This window comes from Aspergillus affinis (assembly GCF_023601865.1).
Source record: "Aspergillus affinis strain CMG 70 chromosome Unknown NODE_25_length_320802_cov_86_012257, whole genome shotgun sequence".
Classification (NCBI taxonomy): Eukaryota; Fungi; Ascomycota; class Eurotiomycetes; order Eurotiales; family Aspergillaceae; genus Aspergillus; species Aspergillus affinis.
The window spans coordinates 41,183-61,204 of NW_026515806.1; the positions used below are offsets into that span (position 1 = coordinate 41,183).

Consider the following 20,022-nt stretch of genomic DNA (forward strand, 5'->3'; position numbering starts at 1 on the left):
TATATTCAACCCTTGCCAGGTGTCAGCTATAATTGCTGTTTTCGAATCGAGACTCGGACACCGCGGCCGACGCGCGCTTCCACCTAAACACTTCAACTCGCCATGTCGCGCGACCACACGGCGAATAGTTTCGCGTCGTTTGGTTCAGACTTCGACCCCGAGCACGAGGCGCTCGCCTCTACCAAAGAAATCGACGACAGCCTCCAACTCCCCGACATGAAGCCGAACGCGAGAAAAAACCACGAGTCTCACCAGGAAGAGCCAGACTACGCCATCAACTCCTCCATGCTGGACCGCTTCTTTCCGGAATTTTCGCAGATTGGTACATCAGAGGAGGACAACGACCAAGATGACGATGATGATATTTCTTTAGAAGTTGGACGCGGTCCTAGCAAGCCGGCGCGTCGTCTCGATGACTCGCGTAACTCCTACATGAGCATTGAAAACAGTGTGCGGTCCTCTTCGCCCGCCATTCGACTCGACTACCCGACCTCGCACACGCCTCCCAAGTCTGCGATGCGAAACACGCCCCGACGTGCTGTTAGCGAAAACCTCCGAAAAGATGCTCAACTGAGACGCGCGAGTCTCGCTGCTCAGAAGGAAAATGTGGACCCACAATCGTCGAAGTCGAGCCGCAAAGACCAGCGACGGTCGCTGTCCGACATGCATGCTAAGGCTCGTGACTCGTACGATGGCTCTTTCATCGTCGACGAACGACCCCCGGCTGTGACGAGCACCGTACGCTCGACGCGATTCGGATCCAACCAGATTGCCGACGCCGTGGAAAGAGCGTCGCAGGACGCGTATGCAAGAGAATTGCGCAAGGGAAAATATGCTTCGAACTCCCGTAACGCGTCGATGAATGCCGCCGGTGACACCGCTACCCAGCAATCGTTCCTGTTGCCGGATCTCCCCAACCTGTCCGAATTGGTTTCGGGTATCTATGAAGATGGTACCCCGGTTTATACTCGCCAAAACAGAGCGCGCACTACGCGGTTTGTCTCGCCCCCGCACGATACCGCCGACGTATCCTTGACCCGCGAACACATTCCTCTCGACGCCGTGCCGATTCCCGAGGACGAGAAGGCACTGTTTGTCTCGCTGAGACTGCTTCAGGACAAGGTCTCGGAGCTTGAAAGGTCGAAGACCGAGGCTGAAAAGCGAATTGAGGACATGAGACAGGAAAACGCGTCGTTGAAATCAGGCAAATCCCGTAAGGATAAGCACGGGAGGAGCAGATATAGCGAAGAGGATGAGTATGGAAAGGATCGTCTCATCAACGAGAATCAAAGTAAGTGTGTTCATGGTCTGTCATGCTGAATTTACTAACATTCTCATCTCAGAACTTGATGCAGCCAATATGGCTCTGCAGAACAAGCTCGATCTTGTTGAGCGGAAGTCCCAGATGCAGGAAACCGCCCTCAAAAGACTGAACCGGGAGCGCGACATGGCTGTCTCTCAGCTAGGAGTGGCATACCTTGAATCACAGGACCTCAAGAGCGAGAATGAGAACCTTCGTCAGGAGAATGCGGAACTCTCGGCCCAGTTGGCGAAGCTCAGCTCGCATGCCTCGAAAAGCCGTGAAGACACGTACCGATCGGAGCGAACTGCTGCAAGCGACGCAAGCTCGGATGATAGCCAAGTGGACACTCAAAGAAGCGTAAGCGGGTCTCAAGGGACCAAGGATGTGACTTCTAAGAGCACTCGTTCTCGATCCAAGGCTGGAAAGCGGGAGGACTCTCGGGCCAAGGTTTCCACTCAGGTTGATCGGGAGATTTCCCGTCTCGAAAAGGAGCGCGCAGATGAGGCACTATTCTCACTTGACATGCCACGTTCATCTAAGTCGAAGACCGAGAAAGCCGAAAAGCGGTCGCACTCGAAGAAGCAGCCCAACACCGGCAAACAGCGCGTCAAGAGAGTCGTTGTGGAAGAAGTGGACGTGACCGAACCTGTGGACTCCACTGATGAGGCTACCAACAACACCAAGAAGTCTTCCGCCACCGAGCAGGATACGCTTCTTAGTTTCGTCGATGTAAGTTCACTGCATTTTTCTGTTTGGTCTCAAGTGAAATGATGCTAACTCTTTCTACAGGAACGTGAGATCGCTCAGTTGCGTAAGACCTTGGAAGAGGAACGGCTGGCACGCAAGCGACGCCAGTCGAACACATCTAGAGAAGACGCGCCTAATGACACCCAAAATTCTACTCGTGCCAGTGTTTCGAAGTCAGCAGCACCAAGAAAGTCGTCCCTCAAAGAAACGAAGGTTCCCTCTAGACCGGCATCTGCCATGGGTGACTTGACGGGAACTTCGAAGGTCAGTATGGCAGAGGAAGATAGCAACCTGTCCGTACCGATTGAGCGACCGCGACGCCACTCGGATCACTCGACGGCGCCTCGGAAACGACGTCAACCTTCGCAGGATATGACCTCTGCCTTCATTCTTCCCGACATCACCCTCAGCCGCCCCGACCTTGTTGCGGAAAACCCTGGACAGTTGCCCGAATCTGCACAGCGGGCACTGGATTATGCGACGCAGCACAATGGCAAGAACTGCACCGTTTGCAAGCGGTCTATTCCTGGCGATCACTGTGACCACACCGAAGAATCTGTGAAGATTCCCAAGCCCGTTCCTGTGTCAGAGCGTATGCCGCAACCTACTGTCTACAACGAGGAACCCACTCTACGGCCTGCCCAAGTCCCCGCCGCGGCTCTTGCCACGGTATTGAAAGCGCTGGAGGATGAGCTGTCACATCTGAAGATACAGCTCGTAACCTACCAAGGAGCATACAACAAGCTAGACGCATCACTCAGCAAGCGGCAGCGGAAGTCGCTGAGTGCGAAGATCGAGAAGCTTTTAAAGGATGTGGATATGAAGGCCGACCAGATCTATGCCCTGTATGACGTCCTCGAAGGCCAGAAGCAACATGGACAAGAAATGACCGAACAGGAGATGGAGGTGACCCTGCAATCGATTGGCATCGACACCGGCGCGGAGAGAACGGCCGAGGTGACCGCTACCAGTGACAAGTCTGCTCCCAAGAATGTTGCAACGGAGTATGATTCGGATGATGATGAAGAGCTTCCCTGGGAAGGCATCGAGAGCACCATGGACATGACTGGCCGAAGTGGTGACAGCCGTCGTAATTAGTTATGGATACCTTGTTTGTTTTTATGCGTTTTGTGGACTTGTACGTCCTTCTCTTGTCTTCCTTTCCTTTCTCACGTAAGATTGATTTTGTGGTATTGATGGAATACCTGAGCATTCATGGCTCGTGGCAAGGACCGGCTTCTTGTTTTACCCCTTCATTCATTATTCGGCTTTCATTGATTTCCTAACGGCGTTCTGCGGCCTGGTTGCATTGGTGTACACTATTTGACTTGAATGTTATGTGGAGTGGGATTGGATACATCCTGCATTAACTGAATAATTCACCATCGCGACATTGATGTGTAAGCATCTGTTCACAATTCCTTTTATGCACTGCTCGGGTCAGCGATAAGATAACACCCCAAACGGGATTAGTGTCGATGATGGCGAAACCCCAGACCGATCGCCTTCGCTCGAACCAAACTTTGTCGCCTCTTCAAAACACAGTCATAGTCAATTTTCGACCCTTTCCTTTCCAATTCCCTTCTCATTCTCATTACATCATCAGACAGCCCGGAAAACTCGTTTGTTGATGGGATCGACTAGACGACATGACTTCCAGCCTCAGTCTACCCAGCATGTAGACTCCGGCGCTCACGAGGGCAATTACTCTACTCGGCCCTTCTCCGCTCTTCTAGGTTCCTCGGATACCGCCAGGCACAACCCGTCACCAAAAGACGATGACAGTGATAGCATTGACACTGTCATCTACGATGGCCATTCCATCGAGAGTCGTACTCTCTTGCCGGCTCCCGACCTCTCACCCCCCGACAGACCCCCCAGTGCTAACTCCGACACTCACACCGACACGGACTCCGAACTCGCCAGCGAAAAGCCGGTGACATGGCGTTCGTTGCCTAAGAAAGGTCAACTCGCCATCCTGACCTTTACCCGTCTATCGGAGCCGCTCACCCAGACCTCCCTGCAGGCGTACATGTTCTATCAGTTGAAATCCTACGATCCCTCGTTGCCGGATTCTACCATCTCCGCCCAGGCGGGTATCCTGCAGGGTAGCTTTACCGCGGCGCAGTTCCTGACGGCTGTGTGGTGGGGTCGGCTAGCTGATGCGGAGTGGATGGGTCGGAAGAGGGTGCTTCTGATCGGCTTGTTGGGGACATGTCTTTCGTGCATAGGGTTTGGGTTCTCGAGATCCTTTGTCGTTGCTGCAGTGTTCCGGATCATGGGGGGTGTCTTGAATAGTAATGTCGGGGTGATGAGGACGATGATTGCGGAGATCATTCAAGAGAAGAAGTAAGATCGCCTGATACCCGGCATTGATCGACTGACTGACCTAACTGTCCTGTCTAGGTATCAATCTCGGGCCTTCCTGCTGTTGCCGATGTGTTTCAACGTTGGTGTGATTATCGGTCCTATCTTTGGCGGTATGCTGGCGGATCCACTGAAGAGTTATCCCCATCTATTTGGCCCTGGCACTGTGCTTGGTGGGAAAGATGGAGTGTGGTGGATGGAACGGTGGCCGTTTGCTTTGCCTAATGTGCTCAGTGCGATTTTCATTTTTGTTTCGATGATTGCTGTTTTTCTTGGACTGGATGAGGTAAGTGGCGTTGGTATGCTGGGGTGACCTTTGTGATGCTAATCCTTGCCAACAGACGCATGAGTTTGCGCGTCATCGAAGCGACTGGGGTCGAAAGCTAGGTCGCACGTTGGCGAAATCGATGTCTCGACGGAGGCCGGGTCGGTATTATCGTCCACTGGTCAACCATGCCGATGATGAGTCACTATACGTCGATGGAAGCGTGGCCGGCACATCGGCACCTTCCAGCCCAGTTCGAGCTCGTAGCCGGCCTCGTCAGAAACGCCCGGGATTCCGTCAGATCTGGACGCCCAATGTGCTACTTACATTGCTGGCCCATTTTCTGCTTGCGTTCCACACCAGTGCTTTCAACTCGATGACCTTTACCTTTTTGCCGACTCCACGTGCTCCGGAAAAGACCTGGGAATGTTTCCATTTCGGCGGTGGCTTAGGATTGCCCTCGTCCCGAGTTGGTCTCGCAACCGCCATCATCGGGGTCATTGGTCTTCCGCTGCAGATTTTCGTATACCCTCAGATTCAGTCCCGGCTGGGGACCCTTACCTCCTTCCGCACTTTCTTGCCGTTCTCGCCAGTGGCGTATGCGCTGATGCCGTTCTTGGTGCTGATTCCGCGATACCCATGGTTGGTGTGGCCGTCCTTCACGATAGTGGTTGGATTGCAGGTCATTTCGCGCACCTTTGCCCTGCCTGCCGCGATCATTCTCGTGAACAACAGCGTCACAGATCCTACGGTTCTCGGCACCGTTCATGGTGTTGCCCAGAGTATATCGAGCGGTGCTCGTACCCTCGGACCAATGATTGGCGGCTGGGGTCTGGGGCTCGGGCTCAAGCACAACCTGGTCGGTGGCATCTGGTGGGCTCTCGCCTTTGAAGCTTTGGTCGGATGGATGCTACTTTGGTCGATCTACGAGGGGAAAGGGATTGAGAAGAAGGTGGAGCGGACGGAGGAGTCGGAGGAGTCGGAGGATACTCGGTGAGAGAGAAGGGGGATATTGGATAGATTTGTGGATGGCTGAAACTATATACGACAAGTTACGAGACACGTTCATGACAGGGATATCTTGGGTCATTTTTGCATTGATAGAATTCTACATATAGTCTCATTGCGTTCATCAATCCATTATTCATATTATCGGGTTCCAGTCGGCCAGGATGTGGTCTTTAAGCTCCCACAGCCGGTGTCACGAAGGCCTTAATCGCCCTTTTCGCATCCCCGTCATGTAATTTCAAGAGCTCCGTCGCCTTGATTTTATTCAACTCCAATTCCTCAACCTGTCACGGGTTAATCAGTCAATCAATCAATCAACCTCTTAACGATCCCCTCAAACCGAGCTAAGCAATCCCACATACCAAAAGCGCCACATCCTCCGCTGCCACCTTAACTGCCTTCTTCTTCACCACCTCGCCCGCAGTCCCCTTCTTCTGCGCCTCGCCGGCCCCGCGTTTCGCCGCGCCTCCGGTCCCCGCAGCGATCTCCAGTCGACTCATCGCCTTCCCCAGCGCCTCCTGCTCCGCCGACGACGCGGACGGCTTCGCAGCCGAGTCGGAGTCGGCAGCAATCCCGTTGGTGTTGAGCGAGGAGAGCGCCGCGGCGGCTTTGCGGTCTTCGGCGTTCGCGGGGAGTTTTTGGTCCACGGCGTCCGGGTCGGGGTGAGCGGAGGGGATGGGGTCGGACATTTTGTCTCTCTTACTCTGTTTCTTTCTTGTTTCTGGGAAGGAGAGGGGGGATTTAATCTTGTCGGGTAGGGTTTAGACTAGAGTAAGTAACTAGATGAGGTAGTTCGGATGAGGTAGATGGATGAAAGCCCTTGCGTGGATGATGTGATGAGGAATGTTGAATGACTTGAATGACGTTTGTTTGCCTCTTATCGATAAACACCCCCGGCCCGCCCCTTACATAATAGTTCAATGTCTGGATGACTCAGGCCGTCAATAACCGGCTGATGCTTTTCTTCAGCTCGACCACCTCGTGTTATTCTGGTTTTATTTCTTATTTCTTTTTTCTTCTCTACTTTGGACTTGGACTTGTGTTGGTTGCTCACTTCCATCGTGTTCTCTAGCCTCCCCAATCCTTCGGGTTTCTTTTCTTTATTTCTCTTACTCTTCCTCTCCCCGCCAGTAAACGTGCTGCAACTGCAAGTTCCACTTTATTTGACATCTCTACTAGCTGTCGATCGTTTGGGCGTTTTCACCCCCACTAAACGACCATTACCATGACCACGGACAATTGGACTCCTGAGTGTTAGTCACTAACAAATCCCTCCCTGGTATCAATGGCTCCAGGAAGCAATGAGACCAAAACAAAAAAGCCACGTTATGATCTAGTGCGCTGACTGAACCCCGACGCTACCGCCTCTAGCCTGGACTTCCAAGCCCATCAAGCAAGATGTCCTCTACGAGGATGCTCAGGGGCTGCAATCCGCCTTGACGAAGTTGGGCAAGCTGCCGCCCCTGGTGACTACCCAGGAGGTATGTGCCCTGACGTAGTTCCCGTTCCTCTAGTCTGGTCTGTGCGGACATGGCTCGGCTAACTGTGACTGTGCTACTTTCGCGACTGTTAGATTAGCAGTTTGAAAGAGAGTTTGAGGAAGGTTGCTCTTGGAAAGGCGTTCGTGCTCCAAGGAGGTGGGTCGTGCGATTCTCTTAGCTTCCCCTTTCCGGGTCTGTGTTTGCGTCTGAGCTCTTGATGATTGTATAGGAGATTGTGCGGAGCTGTTCGATTACTGTAATCAGGACATGATCGAGGCCAAGGTCAAGCTTCTGTTGCAGATGAGTTTGGTTTTGATTTGGGGTATGTTTCTTTTTTCTTTCCCACCTTTTTCCGCGGTGGAATTGTTTGATGGAAGATGGGGTTGTTGATTTGGATTGAATAGGCGCCAATCGGCCGGTTGTGCGTATTGCACGTATTGCAGGGCAGTTCGCCAAGTGAGTTCTCTAGTAATATGTTTCTTTCAAGCAATGGCTACTGATGTCGATACTAGGCCTCGGTCTAGCCCTATGGAGGTGATCGACGGCGTGGAGATGCCTTCTTTCCGAGGCGACAATATCAACGGCTTCCCTGCGTCGCCTGACTCGCGCAAGCCGGACCCATCGCGACTGGTGTCGGCCTACTTCCACTCCGCCGCAACTCTCAACTACCTCCGGGCATCTCTATCCTCCGGTCTGGCGGATCTTCACTCCCCGCTGGACTGGGGACTCGGCCATGTCATCACGCCGTCTATCAAAGAGAAGTACGAGCACATCGTGAACCGCGTCAAAGACGCCCTGCGGTTCATGCAGACCGTGGGAATCGACACCGATCGCGGTGTCGAGACCGTCGACGTCTACACCAGCCACGAGGGTCTCCTTCTCGAATACGAACAGTCACTGACCCGTCTCCTCAAAACCCCGCCCTCATCTTCATCCTCCGCCATCCCCAGCACCACCACCAACGACCAAAACAACCACCCACCCCAGCAACCCCACCCCCTCGCATCCTACTACGCCACCTCTGCCCACTTCATCTGGATCGGCGACCGCACGCGCCAACTCGACGGCGCGCATGTCGAATTCTTCCGCGGCATCGCCAACCCGATCGGTATCAAAATCGGCCCCAGCATGACCCCCACCGACCTCATCCAGCTCCTCGACGTCGTGAACCCCACGCACGAGATCGGCAAAGTAACCCTCATCTCCCGCTACGGCGCCTCGAAGATCGCCTCCCACCTACCCGCGCACATTGCCGCGGTGCAGCAATCCGGACACATCCCCGTGTGGCAATGCGACCCGATGCACGGCAACACGCAATCGACGCCCTCGGGCATCAAGACGCGCCATTTCCACGACATCCTTTCTGAGCTGAAACAGGCGCTCGAGATCCATCGTGCCGCTGGCTCGTTCCTTGGCGGTATGCATCTCGAGTTGACCGGCGAAGCTGTCACCGAGTGTGTAGGTGGCGCGGCCGGTCTGACGGAAGAGGATCTGGGTGAACGGTACACGACGTTCTGTGATCCGCGGCTGAATGAGAAACAGGCGCTGGAGTTGGCGTTCCTCGTAGCGGGGTTCTATCGCGAGATGGATGAGAAGGATGAGTTGGGGGGTTCTTTGACTGTTTGAAACCATTCCCTGGCGCTTCATTTCTTTTGCTTCGACCCCCTTTCCACCTCCTTAAATTACCGAGATACGTCTATCTTCCTATCGAGGTTAACCTTCTAGCCCTCAACTCCTACCCCTCCTTATCCTCTAACCTTCTACACTTTGGAGCTTTGCGATTACAATTAAAAACACAATTACAACAACGATCTCGGGCCTTGCATGTTCAATTTCTACAGAATCTAAAAGTTGGGGTTTGTTGCGGGATTGTCGAGATATGGATGCGAACCTGGGCAGATGGATGCATTTAACATGGCGGGCTGATTCTGATATTGAAACACGTGATACCAACATCATCGGTTCAGTTTCTTTTCCTTTTCCTTTTTTCCTTCTCCTCATTCCTTACTCAAGTCATCTAGGTTGGGGAGTGATGTGTTGATGTTGATGAGCGAAGAATGAATGAAAGAATGGAGCTATCTACTATCTATCTCATCGGGTTTACCTACGAGAATGAGCAAAAAGTAAAGGAAGCAATTGATGATTTGTTTATTGATGGATAGATAAATAATGTAACATCCGTTGAATATAGATACGAATCGAAAGAATATCACAGTAAAAGTAGAATAAGAGACAAAAAAAATCATTCTGCAAAGGGGTATGTATCTGATCAAAACAAAAAGCAAAAGATCCCAATACCTAACACCAACCGATCCACAAGTGAACTGCACATTTACAAAGGACCAAACAAAAAACAAACAAAAACAAATTACTCAATCAACGGACTCCCAACTCGAGGCTTATACGCCAAACTCTTCCTTCTCGCGGCTTCCAGCTTCGTGCGCAATTTCTGAGAAGGCTGTTCGGCGGGGCCAGCTCTCTCGAAAAGGCCCTGCTGAAGCTGTTTCGGAGGACAGGTCTGCTGCACGAGCTTGTTCCGCTGAGAAAGGTAGTAGGGAGTAGCAGGGGACATTCCGATATTGTCGATGTTGAAGCCGTAGCCGGGCGTCTTCGGGGTTTGGAAATAGCGCTCGTTGATATCGGCGTCGTTCTGGCGGTTGTTGGTGGGCGTGGAAGGCTCCTCGGGCGGGGGAGTAGGGGTATGACGCTTGAACTCTTCCACGGTGTTCCAGTCGGCGCCGGATTTTCTGCTGTTGGCAGTGGCGGCGCTCGTGACGAGGGTACCGTTGACGTTGCTGAGGGCCCGAGGCTCCATGCTCTTTCTCCGTTTGGCGCCGCCACGGGGGATGATGGAGCTGTCGACTGCGTAGTGGGCTTCATCGAGCCATTTGCCTTCTCGTTCACAGCTGGGAATTAAGTCAGTACTTGGACTCAAAACAACTAAGCGAAGGGGATGACTTACTCAAGAACCCAACCAACTCCAACGCACTTCACCAGGCCTCGGGCATGCCTGACCTTCTCCAGAGTTCGCACTCCTCCATCTTTGTAGACGACGTGGGTTATACCCACTCGGATTTCTTTGGTTTGAGCATCCTCGTCCGGCGAAACACTGGCGCGAGGGTTCCACGACCAGGTTTTGACGCATCGAGCCCCCATTTGCTGCAGGAGCTCAATGAAGATACCGCTAGCATCCTCTCCCTCCGTAGTATGGACATCAACAAAAACGACAGCTCCTTGCAGGGCCAGGTTGGCTGCGCTGATGCTCTTCCGAGGACTCTTCGCCGGGCTAGAGGTCCGCGAAGGTTTAGCGGCACTTCTGGGCTGTTGGGCCATGGAGCTCCTCCGTCGGGACATGTTCGGTTGCAGCTTGGGGATTGTGTCTTGCTGAAGACGGGGCAGCTTGGGGGATGGGCGCAGCAATGCCGGTTCGAGAGGACCCAGAGACTTGCGGATCCTAGTAGAGGACCGAGTAGGCGAGGTGCCCATCGAAAGGCCTCTTTTGCGGGATGCTTTCAAGGGAGAAATCTGGCCTTCTCCCTTCAGAGGCACCTTTGACACCGTATGCACGGTCTGCAACTGGTTGTTCCTGTTTTTTATCGGAGTCACCGGCCCAGCAAGAGGGACATCATCGTTTTCTTTGTCGTCATCGTACTCGAATGAAGCCTCTTGGGCGGGAGATCCAGGCTTCGTTGAGAACTCCTCATTTGAAGAGGCTAACAACGGTTCGGAGGAGCTCGTTTCGTTAGCTGCCTCAGTATGAACAGCTTCGGGCTCCGGATCACTGAAAATCTCAAATTTGGGTTGTTCGATAGATCGCTGGACCTCCTGGCCATTTGCTTGGATTGCATCCGACTCGTGCATCATCATATCAGTCTGGGAGGCAATGTCCCGGTCCTCGACGTTGTTCTCCTGATGAGAAGATTCGGGGGTTATATTGTCTTCGCGGGCAGTGATTTCCGGATAGGACACATGCCCAGAGAGACGGGAGGCACGCGGAACACCGCTGGACCTTCTGAGGCCTCCACCAAGAGAGAAAACACCTCTCCGTTTTGAGCGTTTGGGCTCAGGCTTCTGGGGGCTGCTGGCCCTCCATCCGCTGAGTTGATCGGCCAATAGCGTGAAGCGTGGGCGGTTACTACGCGGTGCTTCGGTAGCCGGAGCAGGAGATTGGTGCTCCGGCTGAGGTGGTACTTGGGGGCTAGCATTCTTGGAGGCATGCATGCTTCCTTCAGCACCGGGCTCGGAATCAGACAAATCGTCTGCGTTCGAATCCGTTTCATCCTTTGACTCCTCGCGGTAGCCCTCCACATTGCGTAGGGATGGAGGTGAAGGGCGGTTTTCGATTTCACGAGGGGCGCTTTCCTGTAGATCATTTTCGTTTTCATCAACAGGCGCTTGGGTTATCTGTTGCTCCATCGATTCCACGGGACTTCGTGGAGGCTGATCTTGAACTTGACGAGGAGCAGTATCTTGCGGTTGTTCGTGGGCAATATCAGGCGCATAGAACATTTGTTGCTGTCCAGTCATTTCAAATGCCACAATGGTCTCCTCGTCATCGTCGAAGGCATATTCATCGCCAACGTCGTAAAGTTCTTCGTCGTATTCATCGTTGGGTTCCGCCATATCGGCCTCCTCTCCACCGGCTTCTAACATGTCATCACCGCTCAGGGAATCAGGTTCTTCATTCATCTGACCAATAGGAAGCGGCGCGTCGACAAAGACATCTTCAAGCCCTTCGATCAGGCTGCATCGACCTGTGGAAGTAGACTCCTCTCTGGTGATTGAATGTTCTGGCGTGTTTTCGACCGGGTCCTCTTGAGTTTGCTCTGGCTCCGCAAGACGTTCGGTTTCACCGTGGTCTAGTTCAGAGACATCATCCTTATCCTCCTCGGTGTCATGCACCTTCTCTTCCACAAGGTCGGCCTCATCGTCAACATCTTCAATGGTGCCGTTTGCGAGGCTCTCCCGCTTCTCCTCATGGTATTTGAAGTCTGCCCGGATATCTCCAGGGTGGCTGTTGCTATGCGATTCAACGTCTTCAAGATCGTCTTCGGCATTATCATCCACGGCTTCCAAGTCCACGTTGTCTTCTTCAAAATCATGTTCGCTAGCAGTCTCTTGAGCCTGGAGCTCTGTGGGGTCCATTGGGTCCTCCTGAACATCAGGGATTGCTGAGTATTGATCATCGATGTGGTCGAAGGTGTACTCCTGAGATTGCTCTTCAGGCTCATTGTCAGAGGCTTCAGAAGCTTCAGCTTCGGCGTAATTTTCTGTCTCTGGTTGACTCTGCATTTGATTCTCAGCGGGGAAGCTTTCTTCCGGATCCTCAAATGCAGCAGCATTCACATGCTCATCATCCTCCGTTTCCATGTCATCATCCATGTCATCGAAATTCACGGGCTTTGGAGGACTCTGAGTTGGCGAATAGCTATCTTCGGGGTCCTCATCATCCAATTCATCCTCTTCAGCTAAAGGCGACTTTTTCATCAAAGAACTCTTGAACGGAGATGCAATCCTCTTTGCAGGACTCTGTAGTAGACTCATAGATTTCAGAGGAGTTGATGATACAGGCGGTGCAGATTTCGAGGGAAGCGAGATACTGAAGAGACCCTTTTTAGGCGAAGATTTCAGGGGAGAGGCGTGGCCGGGGGTGAAGTTTGGCTGACCTAGCGGCCTGCTCTCGTCGAGGAAGTTCAGATTACCACGTCTCGGTGTCTCCAGTTTGGCTTTCCTAGGCGATGCTTTAAGTGGCGAGCTCTTGGTCGGTGTGGAATCCTGCTGATTCGAAGGCTTCATATCTTCCCGCACAGTAAAACCACCACGTCTGGGAGTCTCCTTCATCGTGAAATTGAAAGGTGATGGCGTAGGGCGATGAGCGGGGCTAGACATGAACAAGGACTCGCTAAAATCCATCGGCATAGGCAAGTGAGCAGTGGGCTTTCCATTTTCGTCGACTTTCTTCTGAGGCGAGGCGGGAGCAAAATTGATTCGTTTTACCGGGGAGCTGAGTCCAGTATTTGTTGATCCGTGTTTGGTGGGAGAGTCGACAGTAATCCTGACGGGGCTTTTGGCGGCGCTCAATTCGTCCTCTTCGCCGTCGGAGCTGGCATATGACGAGATAGACTTCGCAACTTGGGTTGCTTTCTTGGGCGAGAGAGGCTTCGAGGTGCCTTTCTTCGCGGCTGCCGGTTTACGGCCGCGACCGGTAGCCGCAGGAGAGCTACGAACAGGCTTGGCTGCAAACCCACCCTTCTTCGGTGTAGCAGCCCTTCTCCGCCCGGCAGTGGGAGGGATGGGCTCACTCATGTCCTCTTCTGAGTCCGGGTCACGGAAAGTGACCTTCTTCTTCTTCTTGGCCGGACCACGCAGTATATTCGATCGCATGCTGGAAGAATTCGTCGTAATGAAGATCTCTTTCGGGGCCTGCTCGACTTCGGGCTCAGGCTCGGGCTCGACACTCGTTTGTGTTCGCGTTCGCGTCTTCCTCTGTGTGCTTTTTTTCCCAGCAGTCGCGTTTGCCTTTCCGCTGCCCTTAGGTCTGCCCCTCGTCTTCGGCGCAGGTGCAGGCTTCTCAGCAGGCTCGGCTGACCTAGCCTTGGGGCGTCCGGCACGCCTCTTGGGGACCTCGGTCTGAGCAAGTTCATCCTCATCCTCGTCACTCTCCATCTCCGGCGTGGCAGTCGAAGCCGCCCGTCTACCGCGACCAGCCGCAGTAGTTGTAGGAGCAGACGATTTCGCCTTAGTCCTCGTCGTAGAGCTCTTCGGCTTGGTATCTAGATCTCCAAGTTCATCATCGGTTCCATCATCCGAGCTATCGTCGACCGGGCTACTCGACGCCGCTGCGGTTCGCACGCCCCGTTTCCTAGCTTCGGTAGCTGATGTGGGAGCTTTGCCTTTTGTCGTCGTTCGCGTTGCTGACTTGGTGGGTGCTGGTTTCGTGGTCTTGCTGGTCGTTGTCGTCGTCGTTGACGCTGTGGTCGTTCGCTTCGCTGTGGTGCGCGTGGTCCGTTTAGGGGGCGACGACTTCGGAATGACAGCCGCTCGAGCCATGGTGAAAACAAGGTTGCTGTCTATGTTGTTGAAAGGTGTGTCGGTTTTGTTTCGTCCCGCGAGTAGCTAGGATTTCTGCCGGGTTCCCTTGTCGCTGTTTGTGTGATGTGGTGCGGTGCGGTGCGGTCGGGAAGGGAAGAAAAGGGAGGTCAATTAGTACTGGAAGGGCGAAATGGTCATTGTGAGTCTGCGCGGAGACTGCAGTAGACAATGACAGTTGCTGTGAGGCCCAGGGGCGTCGAAACAAAAGCTGTATATGCAAGGTTAGATAATAATTTCAAGGTCGCGGCTGAGAGGCGGTTGGTGGATTGGGTTTCTTTTATTCTTGTTGCTTGTTTGGGCGGCCACCTGGTCGTTGCCCCGGCGATGGCGGCCCCTCACCCGGTCACGGGGATCGCCCTCACCGACCGTTGTGATTTCACTTTTATTTTATTTTACCTTGTTCGTATAATATCATTCAATAATATTATCCGGGATCTTGTTCTTGTGATTATGACTTTTCTAAACCGTCGTACTTAACGAAATGTCTACTGTTGGGAGAGATCCCATTCAAATTATCCAAAATCGCCTGGTATTGACCTATGACTATATACTGGTACACTGATATCCAAAAACAGGGGAATCCAAACGAGGTATGTGCGACGACCAAAAATAAACCCAAAAATCAACAATAGACTAAAGTCCGATGTACAACCCGCTCAGGTCTGCCCCTTAAAGCAGAGCAAAGACAGTCAGACCGGCTGCAAACAGACTGGTGAAGAAGGCAGGGCTGAGAGTGGTACCGGCGCCCAGCAAGGCCTGAGGTTCGTAATCGGCAGGCTTGGTGGTGTTGATGCTGCCGTCCCAGCAGTATCGGTCGAAGCACTGGTTGCAAATGTCTGGAACCTTGGTGTTGGTACGCTCGAATGATCGGCTCAGGATGGCGCAGCCCACACAAGTAGACCAGTTACCGTCGCGGGTGCTGTTGGCCATGGTCGCGACGTGGTATCCGTTGAGGATGGTGTTATCACGCACGGATTCCTCGTAGCTGGGGTCAAACGTCGACATGTTGGAGTACGACACGTAGGGGTAGTTCGGAAGATAGACAATCAGGGGCGCGGGGCCGGTGCCCGTGGCGTTGGTGCTGTTGCATCCGAAGAAGGTCGGGCGCGTGTTGAGTCCGTTGTTGACGAAAGTATCCTGACCGGGGACTGCAGGGAATGCAGTACCGTTGGCGATGCCGGAAGAGTTGAGACTACGCTCGTAGGTAGCAACAAGAGCGGTTCCGTTGGGCCAGCTGTAGTCGGTGTCGGCCGAGGAGTCGACGGCGAAGATGACGTCCACATGTCTCTCGGGCTGGATGAGAGGGTGGACCGGGATGTTCTGAAGATCCTCACCACCATCCACGATGTCAAGTTCCTTAGTGTTTGCGACGGGAGACGTCTTATTGGACCAGTGATAGAACGGGTTGGGTGTATATAGCGCAATATCCTCCTCATCCTGGCCGATTTCCTCCAAAATGTCGGTGAAGGCCGATTTGAGGAAACCGGGGAGAGAGGTCGAATTGACCTGCAAGAGGAACTGGTTGAACAGAGTGGATGAAGAACCCATGACAAACCCGGCGTTGTCAAATCCTCGGATACACTTCTCATCCTTGGGGAGAGAACCGCCGTCGAAGGCCGAGCCGAGATATTCGAGCGGCGCAAATCCGAAAACAGTAGGGTCGAAAGTACCAAATTCCCACGGGGTGAACTCATATACCGTGGCGTTGCTGCTCACCAAAAGTTCACCTGGGTTGCGACCGTCGGCAACGACCAGGGGCATCGGCATGTCTGCGTTCTTGAACGCCTCGGTCTCAGCAATGGACGACCAGGTGTAGCTGGGACCACCATTGGTAGCGTTGACAAGCTGATACGACAGCGCACGACCCCTGAAAGATAACATATTAGGCTATTTCTAAATCCGAAAGAGGTGTAAAACGTACCAGTAGTCCGTGATAGAAGCGTTGAATCCGGCATCCTTCTTCTGAGACACCGCATCGTGAATATCCTTGTAGTAGCTCGCCGAATCCAAGATCTGAATGCTCCCACCATCGGGACCCTCAAAGATAGAGTTCTGGAATTGCCAGACGCTGCCCTTTTCAGTCGTCTGCAGGTCGGAAATGGTGGTGTAGTTGTTGACGAAGATAGAGCCAACCAACCAAGAACCACCACTCAGACCGGCCACATACGTTGCCGATTGAAGCAATCCACCCAGCTGTCCGCTGCTCGTCGAGTTTTCTGTACGACTATCGAAGGCCTTGATCGCACCGGCACCGTTCATAAGAGCGCGATAACCACCACCCGACACCGCGATACCGATATTGGGAAGGTTGGACGAGTTGCTGGAGACACGGTCGATGTATCCGGCGGCGTCGAAATCCTTGATGGTGACATGGCCGAAAAAGTCTTTCAAGGCGGATTTTGTCTTTCCTCGTCGAGTCTCGAGCCAATCCGATTCATTGGGCGACAATTTGGCGGCGCTGCGGATGGTCGGACGGCTGGCCGGGCAGCTCACGGAAGTAGGTTTATATCCAGCTGGTGCATTGGGCAGCGCCCGCACCATCAATTCCTCTCCATAGATATTTTCAGGGGCAGCCGTCGCGCCTATCAATATGATCCCACTGCTGTCAGAAAACCGAATTTTGGCAGCTTTGACGTGTGAAAAGGAGGGAGAGGGAGACGACAGTCAGCCTACTCACCGGATAGCAGCCCAGCCAGAGCGACAACAGCTGTGGAGGCCTTCATGTCGAGGAGCGTTATTATTAGCTACTCGCGCAGGTCGAGCGTGAGAGCAAAAAGAAATTATCCCCGAACACAAGAGTGAGCGAGAGGGGCTTTCTTTAAGATTACCCAAGACTCTGAGACCCAAATTCCGGCGGTCGCCCTTCGCCAGGGGGCGCAGTCTATTAAAGGGAGACTCGGAAAAGCTTGGCCAAGCACCAACGGAGGCTTGAAGCGCAACTAAGAAATTGGTTCTGCAGAACCGCGGATCCGTTATTGGGGCATTTCTCGAGCAGGTCCGAGAGAACCATGGTCATTAGGGGCCATTAGGCACATGTTTTGATCCATGATGTCAATTTCTGACTAGGATCCGGCTCTTCCGCTGATGCGATGGAGATCGTGAGGAGACTAAGACACCGATTGGAGCTTCGTTTAGCCACATTCTGAAGGACATGACCGTTTCAGAACCCGCAATCTTTCTACACCGTAAAACCGTAATGTTGCATCGCGGAGCAGGATTCGTGCGAGGTCAAGATTGACCCTTTTCACCCCTGATAATCTTGCAGTCAGCAAAGCAAACACGCCAGAAAGATACGGAGTACATATTGATATCGGGCCTTCATCGTCAAGCAAGATGCATGATCGCGAGAGGATCGAAAGTAAGGGCGAGTCTAAGTGGGTCGGAGGGAAATGAAAAGAAATGGAAATCCGGTTCGTGGGAGGACTTTGCAAGCCTTGCACAGCGAATACGAGCCTTCGATGCCTGAGGGATCTGAAGAGTGGGTCTCTGAGTCAGCATGCCAGCATTTCTTTGCATAACTAGTCAAGTATAAAAATTAAAAGACAAATGCTTTTTTTTTATATTGATTGACTCTGTAATGCGCTCGTTCATGCTCTATCTATGTCTGTCTGATTATTCACTGATATGGCATTGAAGAGATTGTAATGCTGCGCCCAGTCCGGCTATACTTGTCCTTCGACCCATATGGTGTGCACCGTGAGAAAGCATAGAAATGGCGTATCTGACTCGACATCCCTAGGCAATCACATTTCCGTAGTGTCTCACAAAGGTATTCAACAACCCTAGCGGAAGAACTTCGGAGCCCAAGGGAATCCCTCTTTGGAATCCACAAGCCTTTTGCACCAAGCACGGTGGACTCCTATATGCATTGCATGGTTATGATCAGGAATCACTGCACGCGATACATCATATCCGTCCGCACCGTATACTTAGTGCCTCGAAAAACCGGATCTCCACCGTGAAGGAGATCGTTCTGCTGGAACACCAGCACCGATCCAGTCTTAGGAAACACGCGAACTTGGGTCTCCTGTTCCTCAAACCGGGGGATAAACGAGGTGGCACCTCCCAGAAGTTTTCCACTTACGTTCAGGTTCACCTCACCGCCGTTATCCACGCGCTCCTGCTGGCGCTTCAATTCCTGGACATCCTGATCCCCATCCCCGTTGAGATACAGATGGATGGTATAGAGGGACTGTTCCTGGCGGTCGGGAGTCTTGTAGGAAGCGTCCCAGTGCGGTCGGAAGTACTCGCCTCCTTCGTATCTCAGAAAGCGAAGTCTCTCATTCAGTCGTGTGAGATGGTAAACCTTGTTGCGACCAGCCAGTCCGGTCACGCGGAGCCGATTTTCAACGCGTTCGAGGCCGAAGTCTCTTAGAAAAGGCAAGACTCGGTCCATAAGCTTCTGGGCCAGGTCCGGCGAGTCGTAGATAACCCGCCCGCACTTTCGCGTGTCGGTCGCTAGAGCCTGCTTCCCATTGCCGACGTTGATCATGGCCCGCTCCCAAGTTGGGGTAGTGGAGGTGGAGGTGATGGTGGAAGCTTCTGCTTGGCGGATGAGTTCCTCGCATTCTGCCGGGGTCAAGACGTTGTCAATCACGGCTGCGAACAGGTCCTTGTATTTGGGCAACGGTGGGTCGGTAGCTGTGAAATCGATTTTGTGGCATTGGACGCCGGCGGGCGCTTGTGCGGGGAGGAACCCAGCAGACATGACTCTTTCCTCACTCCTGACTGGGTTGTGAATATGTAAAAGCAAGTTAGGGCCGACAGTCGACTGACAGTAGGATCACCGAACGAAGCAGGGTCACTCCTGGTTTAAATCACAGCCTTGGAGGCTGAAGTCTGAACCGTCAGGCTGTCAGCAGGCAGCACGGGGCGAAATAGTCGTACGACCCGACGACTCACGTCGATCAGCCGCGATATGGGGGCCTAAAATGTTGCTCAGCCACGGACAAGCATCTTGAAACATTTTGAGTCTGATATTGTGGACGAACGGTGGGCACGGGAAAGAATAAATAAAATAAGAATTGATGCCAACCTCATCTTACTCTGGGGGTTCTCTCACTTTCCAACCCCACACTTTCGCTCAAGGGCTGGCACAATTCTTTTTCTTTTAGCTTTCGGGTATCTGAGTGAATTGAATGTCTCTCTCGGATGATCAAGAAATGAATTAATTGAGTGACTTGAGCTTTCTTTTATAGAGAGGGCTATGATCCTACATGACCCATCTGGGATCAGGACAGAATTTCAATGCCTTCTTGTTATGTGCAAATGGTAGCAGACTTAGCTACTATCCGATTCTGGTCATCAAGGCTTCTATTCTGCAAGATATGGGGAGCACATTATCACGAAAAGCCTTGCTACACGACCAATATAGAGTTGGATCCGTCGCGAAATCGAGTAACCAAGTCAACAAAAAATTAGCAGCGTCGGTCAACCCGCCGTCCACAATTTGAATCAAAATGTCGTCCGGGAAACCCCGTTGGACATCCTGGATCTATAGCCACTTGAGCAGACCTAACCGGGTAGAACCGTGCTTCAGCTAGAGTGGTGATTTCATCGACTTGCGATACGAGTGTAATGGCGACATCGAATTCCATTTAAGAAACCGCACTGACTCACCGCTCTTAACGTCAAATCGCACGATAAGCAGTCGAGGCAGTAGCCTTCATCCATGGGCAAAGTTGTTAATTGCGCTAGCCTAAGCGCTGTATAGGATCGCTGGACGTCTGGTCATCGTTACATGGCTCAGAGGCCACTAA

General features: G+C 52.8%; 7 protein-coding genes across 7 annotated transcripts; 3 read left to right on the forward strand and 4 right to left on the reverse strand.

Annotated features, from left to right (window-relative positions):
- Positions 1 to 102: 102 nt before the first annotated feature.
- On the forward strand, positions 103 to 3,148 carry KD926_005214 (uncharacterized protein; the record flags this gene model as incomplete). The annotated part of the gene is made up of 3 exons (XM_053098453.1): positions 103 to 1,291; positions 1,344 to 2,032; positions 2,093 to 3,148. 3 exons carry the CDS (start codon positions 103 to 105, stop codon positions 3,146 to 3,148), a joined length of 2,934 nt encoding a protein of 977 aa, XP_052957589.1.
- A 532-nt stretch (positions 3,149 to 3,680) lies between these two features.
- Positions 3,681 to 5,679, forward strand: KD926_005215 (putative MFS multidrug transporter; the record flags this gene model as incomplete). Its single annotated transcript, XM_053098454.1, has 3 exons — positions 3,681 to 4,399; positions 4,457 to 4,703; positions 4,759 to 5,679. The coding sequence occupies 3 exons, from the start codon at positions 3,681 to 3,683 to the stop codon at positions 5,677 to 5,679; spliced, it is 1,887 nt and encodes a 628-aa protein (XP_052957590.1).
- Positions 5,680 to 5,863: 184 nt separating this feature from the next.
- Positions 5,864 to 6,379, reverse strand: KD926_005216 (huntingtin-interacting protein K; the record flags this gene model as incomplete). Its single annotated transcript, XM_053098455.1, has 2 exons — positions 5,864 to 5,974; positions 6,053 to 6,379. 2 exons carry the CDS (start codon positions 6,377 to 6,379, stop codon positions 5,864 to 5,866), a joined length of 438 nt encoding a protein of 145 aa, XP_052957591.1.
- Positions 6,380 to 6,915: 536 nt separating this feature from the next.
- Positions 6,916 to 8,797, forward strand: KD926_005217 (3-deoxy-7-phosphoheptulonate synthase class II; the record flags this gene model as incomplete). The annotated part of the gene is made up of 6 exons (XM_053098457.1): positions 6,916 to 6,943; positions 7,062 to 7,171; positions 7,264 to 7,327; positions 7,401 to 7,493; positions 7,576 to 7,627; positions 7,684 to 8,797. 6 exons carry the CDS (start codon positions 6,916 to 6,918, stop codon positions 8,795 to 8,797), a joined length of 1,461 nt encoding a protein of 486 aa, XP_052957592.1.
- Positions 8,798 to 9,539: 742 nt separating this feature from the next.
- Positions 9,540 to 14,221, reverse strand: KD926_005218 (uncharacterized protein; the record flags this gene model as incomplete). Its single annotated transcript, XM_053098458.1, has 2 exons — positions 9,540 to 10,077; positions 10,134 to 14,221. The coding sequence occupies 2 exons, from the start codon at positions 14,219 to 14,221 to the stop codon at positions 9,540 to 9,542; spliced, it is 4,626 nt and encodes a 1,541-aa protein (XP_052957593.1).
- A 711-nt stretch (positions 14,222 to 14,932) lies between these two features.
- KD926_005219 (lysophospholipase family protein) lies at positions 14,933 to 16,986 on the reverse strand (the record flags this gene model as incomplete). The annotated part of the gene is made up of 3 exons (XM_053098459.1): positions 14,933 to 16,130; positions 16,185 to 16,845; positions 16,941 to 16,986. The coding sequence occupies 3 exons, from the start codon at positions 16,984 to 16,986 to the stop codon at positions 14,933 to 14,935; spliced, it is 1,905 nt and encodes a 634-aa protein (XP_052957594.1).
- A 1,166-nt stretch (positions 16,987 to 18,152) lies between these two features.
- KD926_005220 (uncharacterized protein) lies at positions 18,153 to 18,971 on the reverse strand (the record flags this gene model as incomplete). Its single annotated transcript, XM_053098460.1, has 1 exon — positions 18,153 to 18,971. One exon carries the CDS (start codon positions 18,969 to 18,971, stop codon positions 18,153 to 18,155), a length of 819 nt encoding a protein of 272 aa, XP_052957595.1.
- Between the last annotated feature and the right edge of the window lie 1,051 nt (positions 18,972 to 20,022).